This window comes from Pseudophryne corroboree, chromosome 8 (assembly GCF_028390025.1).
Source record: "Pseudophryne corroboree isolate aPseCor3 chromosome 8, aPseCor3.hap2, whole genome shotgun sequence".
Classification (NCBI taxonomy): domain Eukaryota; kingdom Metazoa; phylum Chordata; class Amphibia; order Anura; family Myobatrachidae; genus Pseudophryne; species Pseudophryne corroboree.
The window spans coordinates 12,360,179-12,373,959 of record NC_086451.1 but is presented as its reverse complement, the minus strand read 5'-3'; the positions used below and the strand labels follow the sequence as shown (position 1 = coordinate 12,373,959).

Here is a 13,781-nt window from a genome sequence, read left to right as displayed (position 1 = left end):
GTACAGAGAGCCCCGTATTCTCATCACACAGTGACTGTAACCACCACACACACCACAGAGAGCCCCGTATTCTCATCACACAGTGACTGTAACCACACACAGCACAGAGAGCCCCGTATTCTCATCACACAGTGACTGTAACCACCACACACAGTACAGAGAGCCCCGTATTCTCATCACACAGTGACTGTAACCACACACACAGCACAGAGAGCCCCGTATTCTCATCACACAGTGACTGTAACCACACACACAGTACAGAGAGCCCCGTATTCTCATCACACAGTGACTGTAACCACCACACACACACACAGTACAGAGAGCCCCGTATTCTCATCACACAGTGACTGTAACCACCACACACAGCACAGAGAGCCCCGTATTCTCATCACACAGTGACTGTAACCACACACACAGCACAGAGAGCCCCGTATTCTCATCACACAGTGACTGTAACCACACACACACAGCACAGAGAGCCCCGTATTCTCATCACACAGTGACTGTAACCACACACACAGCACAGAGAGCCCCGTATTCTCATCACACAGTGACTGTAACCACACACAGCACAGAGAGCCCCATATTCTCATCACACAGTGACTGTAACCACCACACACACACACAGTACAGAGAGCCCCGTATTCTCATCACACAGTGACTGTAACCACACACACACAGCACAGAGAGGCCCGTATTCTCATCACACAGTGACTGTAACCACACACACAGTACAGAGAGCCCCGTATTCTCATCACACAGTGACTGTAACCACACACACAGCACAGAGAGCCCCGTATTCTCATCACACAGTGACTGTAACCACACACAGCACAGAGAGCCCCGTATTCTCATCACACAGTGACTGTAACCTCCACACACAGCACAGAGAGGCCCGTATTCTCATCACACAGTGACTGTAACCACACACACAGCACAGAGAGCCCCGTATTCTCATCACACAGTGACTGTAACCACCACACACAGCACAGAGAGCCCCGTATTCTCATCACACAGTGACTGTAACCACACACACAGCACAGAGAGCCCCGTATTCTTATCACACAGTGACTGTAACCACACACACAGCACAGAGAGCCCCGTATTCTCATCACACAGTGACTGTAATCACACACACAGCACAGAGAGCCCCGTATTCTCATCACACAGTGACTGTAACCACACACACACAGCACAGAGAGCCCCGTATTCTCATCACACAGTGACTGTAACCACACACACAGCACAGAGAGCCCCGTATTCTCATCACACAGTGACTGTAACCACACACACAGTACAGAGAGCCCCGTATTCTCATCACACAGTGACTGTAACCACACACACAGCACAGAGAGCCCCGTATTCTCATCACACAGTGACTGTAACCACACACACACAGCACAGAGAGCCCCGTATTCTCATCACACAGTGACTGTAACCACACACACAGTACAGAGAGCCCCGTATTCTCATCACACAGTGACTGTAACCACACACACAGCACAGAGAGCCCTGTATTCTCATCACACAGTGACTGTAACCACACACACAGCACAGAGAGCCCCATATTCTCATCACACAGTGACTGTAACCACACACACAGCACAGAGAGCCCCGTATTCTCATCACACAGTGACTGTAACCTCCACACACACACAGCACAGAGAGCCCCGTATTCCGTATTCTCATCACACAGTGACTGTAACCACACACACAGCACAGAGAGCCCCGTATTCTCATCACACAGTGACTGTAACCACACACACAGCACAGAGAGCCCTGTATTCTCATCACACAGTGACTGTAACCACACACACAGCACAGAGAGCCCCGTATTCTCATCACACAGTGACTGTAACCACACACACAGCACAGAGAGCCCCGTATTCTCATCACACAGTGACTGTAACCACACACACAGTACAGAGAGCCCTGTATTCTCATCACACAGTGACTGTAACCACACACACACAGCACAGAGAGCCCCGTATTCTCATCACACAGTGACTGTAACCTCCACACACACACAGCACAGAGAGCCCCGTATTCTCATCACACAGTGACTGTAACCACACACACAGCACAGAGAGCCCCGTATTCTCATCACACAGTGACTGTAACCACACACACACAGCACAGAGAGCCCCGTATTCTCATCACACAGTGACTGTAACCACACACACAGCACAGAGAGCCCCGTATTCTCATCACACAGTGACTGTAACCACACACACACAGCACAGAGAGCCCCGTATTCTCATCACACAGTGACTGTAACCACCACACACAGCACAGAGAGCCCCGTATTCTCATCACACAGTGACTGTAACCACACACACAGCACAGAGAGCCCCGTATTCTCATCACACAGTGACTGTAACCACACACACAGTACAGAGAGCCCCGTATTCTCATCACACAGTGACTGTAACCACACACACAGCACAGAGAGCCCTGTATTCTCATCACACAGTGACTGTAACCACACACACACAGCACAGAGAGCCCCGTATTCTCATCACACAGTGACTGTAACCACCACACACACAGCACAGAGAGCCCCGTATTCTCATCACACAGTGACTGTAACCACACACACAGTACAGAGAGCCCCGTATTCTCATCACACAGTGACTGTAACCACACACACAGCACAGAGAGCCCCGTATTCTCATCACACAGTGACTGTAACCACCACACACAGCACAGAGAGCCCCGTATTCTCATCACACAGTGACTGTAACCTCACACACAGCACAGAGAGCCCCGTATTCTCATCACACAGTGACTGTAACCACACACACACAGCACAGAGAGCCCCGTATTCTCATCACACAGTGACTGTAACCACCACACACACAGCACAGAGAGCCCCGTATTCTCATCACACAGTGACTGTAACCACACACACAGCACAGAGAGCCCCGTATTCTCATCACACAGTGACTGTAACCACACACACACAGCACAGAGAGCCCCGTATTCTCATCACACAGTGACTGTAACCACCACACACAGCACAGAGAGCCCCGTATTCTCATCACACAGTGACTGTAACCACACACACACAGCACAGAGAGCCCCGTATTCTCATCACACAGTGACTGTAACCACACACACAGTACAGAGAGCCCCGTATTCTCATCACACAGTGACTGTAACCACACACACAGCACAGAGAGCCCTGTATTCTCATCACACAGTGACTGTAACCACACACACAGCACAGAGAGCCCTGTATTCTCATCACACAGTGACTGTAACCACACACACAGCACAGAGAGCCCTGTATTCTCATCACACAGTGACTGTAACCACACACACAGCACAGAGAGCCCCGTATTCTCATCACACAGTGACTGTAACCTCCACACACACACAGCACAGAGAGCCCCGTATTCTCATCACACAGTGACTGTAACCACACACACAGCACAGAGAGCCCCGTATTCTCATCACACAGTGACTGTAACCACACACACAGCACAGAGAGCCCCGTATTCTCATCACACAGTGACTGTAACCACACACACACAGCACAGAGAGCCCCGTATTCTCATCACACAGTGACTGTAACCACCACACACACAGCACAGAGAGCCCCGTATTCTCATCACACAGTGACTGTAACCACACACACAGCACAGAGAGCCCCGTATTCTCATCACACAGTGACTGTAACCACACACACAGCACAGAGATCCCCGTATTCTCATCACACAGTGACTGTAACCACACACACAGCACAGAGAGCCCCGTATTCTCATCACACAGTGACTGTAACCACCACACACACAGCACAGAGATCCCCGTATTCTCATCACACAGTGACTGTAACCACACACACAGCACAGAGAGCCCCGTATTCTCATCACACAGTGACTGTAACCACCACACAGCACAGAGAGCCCCGTATTCTCATCACACAGTGACTGTAACCACACACACACAGCACAGAGAGCCCCGTATTCTCATCACACAGTGACTGTAACCACACACACAGCACAGAGAGCCCCGTATTCTTATCACACAGTGACTGTAACCACCACACACAGCACAGAGAGCCCCGTATTCTCATCACACAGTGACTGTAACCACACACACAGCACAGAGAGCCCCGTATTCTCATCACACAGTGACTGTAACCACACACACAGTACAGAGAGCCCCGTATTCTCATCACACAGTGACTGTAACCACACACACACAGCACAGAGAGCCCCGTATTCTCATCACACAGTGACTGTAACCACACACACACACAGTACAGAGAGCCCCGTATTCTCATCACACAGTGACTGTAACCACACACACAGCACAGAGAGCCCTGTATTCTCATCACACAGTGACTGTAACCACACACACACAGCACAGAGAGCCCCGTATTCTCATCACACAGTGACTGTAACCACACACACAGCACAGAGAGCCCCGTATTCTCATCACACAGTGACTGTAACCACACACACAGCACAGAGAGCCCTGTATTCTCATCACACAGTGACTGTAACCACTACACACACAGCACAGAGAGCCCCGTATTCTCATCACACAGTGACTGTAACCACACACACAGCACAGAGAGCCCCGTATTCTCATCACACAGTGACTGTAACCTCCACACACAGCACAGAGAGCCCCGTATTCTCATCACACAGTGACTGTAACCACACACACAGCACAGAGAGCCCCGTATTCTCATCACACAGTGACTGTAACCACACACACAGCACAGAGAGCCCCGTATTCTCATCACACAGTGACTGTAACCACACACACAGCACAGAGAGCCCCGTATTCTCATCACACAGTGACTGTAACCACCACACACAGCACAGAGAGCCCCGTATTCTCATCACACAGTGACTGTAACCACACACACACACAGCACAGAGAGCCCCGTATTCTCATCACACAGTGACTGTAACCACACAAACAGCACAGAGAGCCCCGTATTCTCATCACACAGTGACTGTAACCACACACACAGCACAGAGAGCCCCGTATTCTCATCACACAGTGACTGTAACCACACACACAGCACAGAGAGCCCAGTATTCTCATCACACAGTGACTGTAACCACACACACAGCACAGAGCCCCGTATTCTCATCACACAGTGACTGTAACCACACACACAGCACAGAGAGCCCCGTATTCTCATCACACAGTGACTGTAACCACACACACAGCACAGAGAGCCCCGTATTCTCATCACACAGTGACTGTAACCACACACACAGCACAGAGAGCCCCGTATTCTCATCACACAGTGACTGTAACCACACACACAGCACAGAGAGCCCCGTATTCTCATCACACAGTGACTGTAACCACACACACAGCACAGAGAGCCCCGTATTCTCATCACACAGTGACTGTAACCACACACACAGCACAGAGAGCCCCGTATTCTCATCACACAGTGACTGTAACCACCACACACACAGCACAGAGAGCCCTGTATTCTCATCACACAGTGACTGTAACCACACACACACCACAGAGAGCCCCGTATTCTCATCACACAGTGACTGTAACCACACACACAGCACAGAGAGCCCCGTATTCTCATCACACAGTGACTGTAACCACACACACACACAGCACAGAGAGCCCCGTATTCTCATCACACAGTGACTGTAACCACCACACACAGCACAGAGAGCCCCGTATTCTCATCACACAGTGACTGTAACCACACACACACACAGCACAGAGAGCCCCGTATTCTCATCACACAGTGACTGTAACCACACACACAGCACAGAGAGCCCCGTATTCTCATCACACAGTGACTGTAACCACCACACACAGCACAGAGAGCCCCGTATTCTCATCACACAGTGACTGTAACCACACACACACACACAGCACAGAGAGCCCTGTATTCTCATCACACAGTGACTGTAACCACACACACAGCACAGAGAGCCCCGTATTCTCATCACACAGTGACTGTAACCACACACACACACAGCACAGAGAGCCCTGTATTCTCATCACACAGTGACTGTAACCACACACACAGCACAGAGAGCCCCGTATTCTCATCACACAGTGACTGTAACCACACACACAGTACAGAGAGCCCCGTATTCTCATCACACAGTGACTGTAACCACCACACACACAGCACAGAGAGCCCCGTATTCTCATCACACAGTGACTGTAACCACACACACAGTACAGAGAGCCCTGTATTCTCATCACACAGTGACTGTAACCACACACACACAGCACAGAGAGCCCCGTATTCTCATCACACAGTGACTGTAACCACACACACACAGTACAGAGAGCCCCGTATTCTCATCACACAGTGACTGTAACCACCACACACACAGCACAGAGAGCCCCGTATTCTCATCACATAGTGACTGTAACCACACACACAGCACAGAGAGCCCCGTATTCTCATCACACAGTGACTGTAACCACACACACAGCACAGAGAGCCCCGTATTCTCATCACACAGTGACTGTAACCACACACACACAGTACAGAGAGCCCCGTATTCTCATCACACAGTGACTGTAACCACCACACACACAGCACAGAGAGCCCCGTATTCTCATCACACAGTGACTGTAACCACACACACAGCACAGAGAGCCCCGTATTCTCATCACACAGTGACTGTAACCACACACACAGCACAGAGAGCTCCGTATTCTCATCACATAGTGACTGTAACCACACACACATCACAGAGAGCCCCGTATTCTCATCACACAGTGACTGTAACCACACACACAGCACAGAGAGCCCCGTATTCTCATCACACAGTGACTGTAACCACCACACACAGCACAGAGAGCCCAGTATTCTCATCACACAGTGACTGTAACCACACACACAGCACAGAGAGCCCCGTATTCTCATCACACAGTGACTGTAACCACCACACACACCACAGAGCGCCCTGTATTCTCATCACACAGTGACTGTAACCACACACACAGCACAGAGAGCCCTGTATTCTCATCACACAGTGACTGTAACCACACACACAGCACAGAGAGCCCCGTATTCTCATCACACAGTGACTGTAACCACCACACACAGCACAGAGAGCCCCGTATTCTCATCACACAGTGACTGTAACCACACACACAGCACAGAGAGCCCCGTATTCTCATCACACAGTGACTGTAACCACACACACAGCACAGAGAGCCCCGTATTCTCATCACACAGTGACTGTAACCACCACACACACAGCACAGAGAGCCCCGTATTCTCATCACACAGTGACTGTAACCACACACACAGCACAGAGAGCCCCGTATTCTCATCACACAGTGACTGTAACCACACACACACAGCACAGAGAGCCCCGTATTCTCATCACACAGTGACTGTAACCACCACACACACAGCACAGAGAGCCCCGTATTCTCATCACACAGTGACTGTAACCACACACACAGCACAGAGATCCCCGTATTCTCATCACACAGTGACTGTAACCTCCACACACAGCACAGAGAGCCCCGTATTCTCATCACACAGTGACTGTAACCACACACAGCACAGAGAGCCCCGTATTCTCATCACACAGTGACTGTAACCACACACACAGCACAGAGAGCCCCGTATTCTCATCACACAGTGACTGTAACCACACACACAGCACAGAGAGCCCCGTATTCTCATCACACAGTGACTGTAACCACACACACACAGCACAGAGAGCCCCGTATTCTCATCACACAGTGACTGTAACCACACACACACAGCACAGAGAGCCCCGTATTCTCATCACACAGTGACTGTAACCTCCACACACAGCACAGAGAGCCCCGTATTCTCATCACACAGTGACTGTAACCACACACACAGCACAGAGAGCCCCGTATTCTCATCACACAGTGACTGTAACCACCACACACAGCACAGAGAGCCCCGTATTCTCATCACACAGTGACTGTAACCACACACACAGCACAGAGAGCCCCGTATTCTCATCACACAGTGACTGTAACCACACACACAGCACAGAGAGCCCCGTATTCTCATCACACAGTGACTGTAACCACCACACACAGCACAGAGAGCCCCGTATTCTCATCACACAGTGACTGTAACCACACACACAGCACAGAGAGCCCCGTATTCTCATCACACAGTGACTGTAACCACACACACAGCACAGAGAGCCCCGTATTCTCATCACACAGTGACTGTAACCACACACACAGCACAGAGAGCCCCGTATTCTCATCACACAGTGACTGTAACCACCACACACAGCACAGAGAGCCCCGTATTCTCATCACACAGTGACTGTAACCACACACACACAGCACAGAGAGCCCCGTATTCTCATCACACAGTGACTGTAACCACACACAGCACAGAGAGCCCCGTATTCTCATCACACAGTGACTGTAACCACACACACAGTACAGAGAGCCCCGTATTCTCATCACACAGTGACTGTAACCACACACACAGCACAGAGAGCCCTGTATTCTCATCACACAGTGACTGTAATCACACACACAGCACAGAGAGCCCCGTATTCTCATCACACAGTGACTGTAACCACACACACAGCACAGAGAGCCCCGTATTCTCATCACACAGTGACTGTAACCACACACACAGCACAGAGAGCCCTGTATTCTCATCACACAGTGACTGTAACCACACACACATCACAGAGAGCCCCGTATTCTCATCACACAGTGACTGTAACCACACACACAGTACAGAGACCCGTATTCTCATCACACAGTGACTGTAACCACCACACACAGCACAGAGAGCCCCGTATTCTCATCACACAGTGACTGTAACCACCACACACACAGCACAGAGAGCCCCGTATTCTCATCACACAGTGACTGTAACCACACACACACAGTACAGAGAGCCCCGTATTCTCATCACACAGTGACTGTAACCACACACACACAGTACAGAGAGCCCCGTATTCTCATCACACAGTGACTGTAACCACACACACACAGCACAGAGAGCCCCGTATTCTCATCACACAGTGACTGTAACCACACACACAGCACAGAGAGCCCCGTATTCTCATCACACAGTGACTGTAACCACACACACAGCACAGAGAGCCCCGTATTCTCATCACACAGTGACTGTAACCACCACACACACAGCACAGAGAGCCCCGTATTCTCATCACATAGTGACTGTAACCACACACAGCACAGAGAGCACCGTATTCTCATCACACAGTGACTGTAACCACACACACAGCACAGAGAGCCCCGTATTCTCATCACACAGTGACTGTAACCACACACACAGTACAGAGAGCCCTGTATTCTCATCACACAGTGACTGTAACCACACACACAGCACAGAGAGCCCTGTATTCTCATCACACAGTGACTGTAACCACACACACAGCACAGAGAGCCCCGTATTCTCATCACACAGTGACTGTAACCACACACACAGCACAGAGAGCCCCGTATTCTCATCACACAGTGACTGTAACCACACACACAGCACAGAGAGCCCCGTATTCTCATCACACAGTGACTGTAACCACCACACACACAGCACAGAGAGCCCCGTATTCTCATCACACAGTGACTGTAACCACACACACACAGCACAGAGAGCCCCGTATTCTCATCACACAGTGACTGTAACCACACACACAGTACAGAGAGCCCCGTATTCTCATCACACAGTGACTGTAACCACACACACAGTACAGAGAGCCCCGTATTCTCATCACACAGTGACTGTAACCACACACACAGCACAGAGAGCCCCGTATTCTCATCACACAGTGACTGTAACCACACACACAGCACAGAGAGCCCCGTATTCTCATCACACAGTGACTGTAACCACCACACACAGCACAGAGAGCCCCGTATTCTCATCACACAGTGACTGTAACCACACACAGCACAGAGAGCCCCGTATTCTCATCACACAGTGACTGTAACCACACACACAGCACAGAGAGCCTCGTATTCTCATCACACAGTGACTGTAACCACACACACAGTACAGAGAGCCCCGTATTCTCATCACACAGTGACTGTAACCACACACACACAGCACAGAGAGCCCCGTATTCTCATCACACAGTGACTGTAACCACACACACATCACAGAGAGCCCCGTATTCTCATCACACAGTGACTGTAACCACACACACAGCACAGAGAGCCCCGTATTCTCATCACACAGTGACTGTAACCACACACACAGCACAGAGATCCCCGTATTCTCATCACACAGTGACTGTAACCACACACACACAGTACAGAGAGCCCCGTATTCTCATCACACAGTGACTGTAACCACACACACAGCACAGAGAGCCCCGTATTCTCATCACACAGTGACTGTAACCACACACACACAGCACAGAGAGCCCCGTATTCTCATCACACAGTGACTGTAACCACACACACATCACAGAGAGCCCCGTATTCTCATCACACAGTGACTGTAACCACACACACAGCACAGAGAGCCCCGTATTCTCATCACACAGTGACTGTAACCACACACACAGCACAGAGATCCCCGTATTCTCATCACACAGTGACTGTAACCACACACACACAGTACAGAGAGCCCCGTATTCTCATCACACAGTGACTGTAACCACACACACAGCACAGAGAGCCCCGTATTCTCATCACACAGTGACTGTAACCACACACACAGCACAGAGAGCCCCGTATTCTCATCACACAGTGACTGTAACCACACACACAGCACAGAGAGCCCCGTATTCTCATCACACAGTGACTGTAACCACCACACACACAGCACAGAGAGCCCCGTATTCTCATCACACAGTGACTGTAACCACACACACAGCACAGAGAGCCCCGTATTCTCATCACACAGTGACTGTAACCACCACACACACAGCACAGAGAGCCCCGTATTCTCATCACACAGTGACTGTAACCACCACACACACAGCACAGAGAGCTCCGTATTCTCATCACACAGTGACTGTAACCACCACACACACAGCACAGAGAGCCCCGTATTCTCATCACACAGTGACTGTAACCACACACGCAGCACAGAGAGCCCCGTATTCTCATCACACAGTGACTGTAACCACACACACAGCACAGAGAGCCCAGGATTCTCAGGGAAGAAAAGGCTGATTTGTTGGAACGTGGAGTAATGCATCATAGTTATTTTTATGATGTGAGCTTGTAAAGCCTCTTTTGTGATCTCTCGTATCTTCCGTCAGAGTGAGGTTATAAAACTAGTACGCCGGTTATTTCACAATCTCGTATCTTTGTTTCTCAGTAGTAATAAAAAGTAAATGCTAAGGTAACACTGCAGATGTATTTCAGTGGGTATTGTGTATAAAACCCCATTTCTTTATACATCCCTGTTTGCTGCAATGCACTGACCAGATAGATTGCTCTTACACAGCGGGTATACTGACAGCTAGCGATTCCCGCCTCTGTGATTTGCCTAGTTCCAAGCCAATTAATAGGGTGATCATAGCTCCACCCACAACATGTCTGCCTCCACTGCATGGACTATTTGATCCACTTAATACTGGCCTGCTTTTGGACCTGTGAGTGCAGAAGGTAGAAGTACTTACCCCCTCCGATGTCGAAGTCTTTAATGGCGGGCTGCTGCTGTCGGAAATGTGACTGCCGGCATCCCAACCACCAAGATATAAGGGGACAATTACTAAGCAGTGATAAAAGTGGAGAAGTGAGCAGGTGGAGAAGTTGCCCATGTCCACCAATCAGCTGCCCTGTATAATTTTATAGTATGCAAATTATAAATGTTATGTCAATACTGATTGGTTGCCATGGGCAACATCACTGGCTCACTTCTCCACTTTTATCACTGCTTAGTAAATGTCCCCCTTAGTATGTATTCCCTGCCTACTTTATACTGGTCTGTAAACGGCGATATGTCACAGCATTTGGACTTCTCTTCCGTGTCCCGTCTCTCCTCATTAATCACTAGTATACTCTTAATTTAATACTAGGAGGGTCATCAGAGTGATGGAACATCCTGCTGATGTGTACAAATTGCTTTACAGGCGACAAACCAAATTAAACCATTGAAGACCCAGCGGCAGGTCAGCGTAAAGTCCTTTTCCCGGACGCCGTTCGCTGGTCGCTGCCCATCGGTTTTTTATTTAGCTCCTGAATAGATTTTCAATTCGGATTCCGAGCTGGAGCCAAAATCCTTGTAGAGCAATGAAGAAGAATATTCCTCCTCCCTATTAACCCCCTTGGCTTTAAGTCATTAATGATGCTCGAGACCCATAATAACATCTCAATTATGTTTTCCTTACACACGTTATGTGCTGGCTGCCTGTATGTGATAACACGGGATGTAATTCATTCACTTCTCTCCACCATATCTTGCAGCCTGCGGCAAGCTAACCGGTATCAGCGAGCCAGTCACAATCAAGGCATCCGGTTCCAGGTTTGGCTCGTGGATGACCGACCCACTGGCACCAGAAGGCGATAACCGGGTAAGTAGCGCCATATGAATCACCTGACATCACTTAACACATCCATGATTTATTATTATTGCAGCAGTTACTTTATATTTTACCACCCAAAAGCTAAATTTGCATGGGTTCCTTTTTAAGCTACCAGACTGCCTGCTCAAGGTAAGTAAAGACAAATATACAGCGCTATTTGACACAGTGAGATCTGAGCAAATGTGTATTTAATATTGATTTTAAAAAAGCTTATACAAATAAAAACATATCAACTGAAATGAATATACATAAAATCTATATCTCACTATTGAATCTTTGGTGGACTTTGAGACCTGGTAAATACTAGCAAGGTGGACCTTGTGTGGACTTTTGCTGACCAGCACCACTATCGCACCACCATCTACAGTCAGGACCCAGCAATCCATTGCCTCCGTGAACCAGGACTCCACATTGGCACTGCCATCGCCTACTATTCCTATAGGAGAACCCACACATTGGAACACGGAGCACCCATTGAACTGTGAACCAGGACTCCAACAATTGCTGCCGTTGCTATACGAACCTGCATCTATGGGAGCCTTTGTAAACGGAACACAGACTTGGTAACCACATCCAATTGGATGAATCATTATACACTTGGTCCGTATTCATGACTGTATTTACGCTTGGTATATTCATGCTAATTGGTGCCTTCACATACTAGTTGGTGCTAGTATTCACCAGGTCTCAAAGTCCACCAAAGATTCAATAGTGAGATATAGATTTTATGTATATTCATTTCAGTTGATATGTTTTTATTTGTATAAGCTTTTTTAAAATCAATATTAAATACACATTTGCTCAGATCTCACTGTGTCAAATAGCGCTGTATATTTTTCTTTACTTACCTTGTTCCTAAAAGGGCTTGACTACCCCTTATCCATACAGCTGCTAGGACAAGCCACCCATCACAGCGCCTGTATATATACTTGATATATATATTTCTACTTCAGACTGCCTGCTCAGTCTGCCTCCTCCGTTTCCTCTGCACATAATGCAGCTGACAGGAGTAGTGGTGAGATGAATAAGGAGGGTGAAGATATTTTCTAGATTTCTATGGCCAATGTAACTATATTTAACATCCATTTGATTTGGTAATTGTACGTGAACACTGGGTATTTGGAGATAATACCGTGAATGTGTTCCGTCGCACACTTGGGGCCTAAGACCAGACAGGGCTTCTGCAGTGAACGTGTTAATGATACAGCGTTAGCCTTGGCTCTGTCAGTGTGTCACCTTCCCAGGCTTGTGAGAAAGGTGCTGTGGGGAAATCCTTACTTGACATTTCAT

The 13,781-nt window shown here is 49.0% G+C and overlaps 1 protein-coding gene across 2 annotated transcripts in view; it reads left to right on the top strand.

Annotated features, from left to right (window-relative positions):
- Nucleotides 1–13,781, top strand: part of OLFM1 (olfactomedin 1) — a 104,688-nt gene that overhangs the window by 88,337 nt on the left and 2,570 nt on the right. For both annotated transcript variants that reach the window (XM_063935901.1, XM_063935900.1), the window contains exon 5: nucleotides 12,373–12,479. In XM_063935901.1, the coding sequence (XP_063791971.1) occupies nucleotides 12,373–12,479 (107 nt within the window). The remainder of the gene's footprint in view (nucleotides 1–12,372; nucleotides 12,480–13,781) is intronic.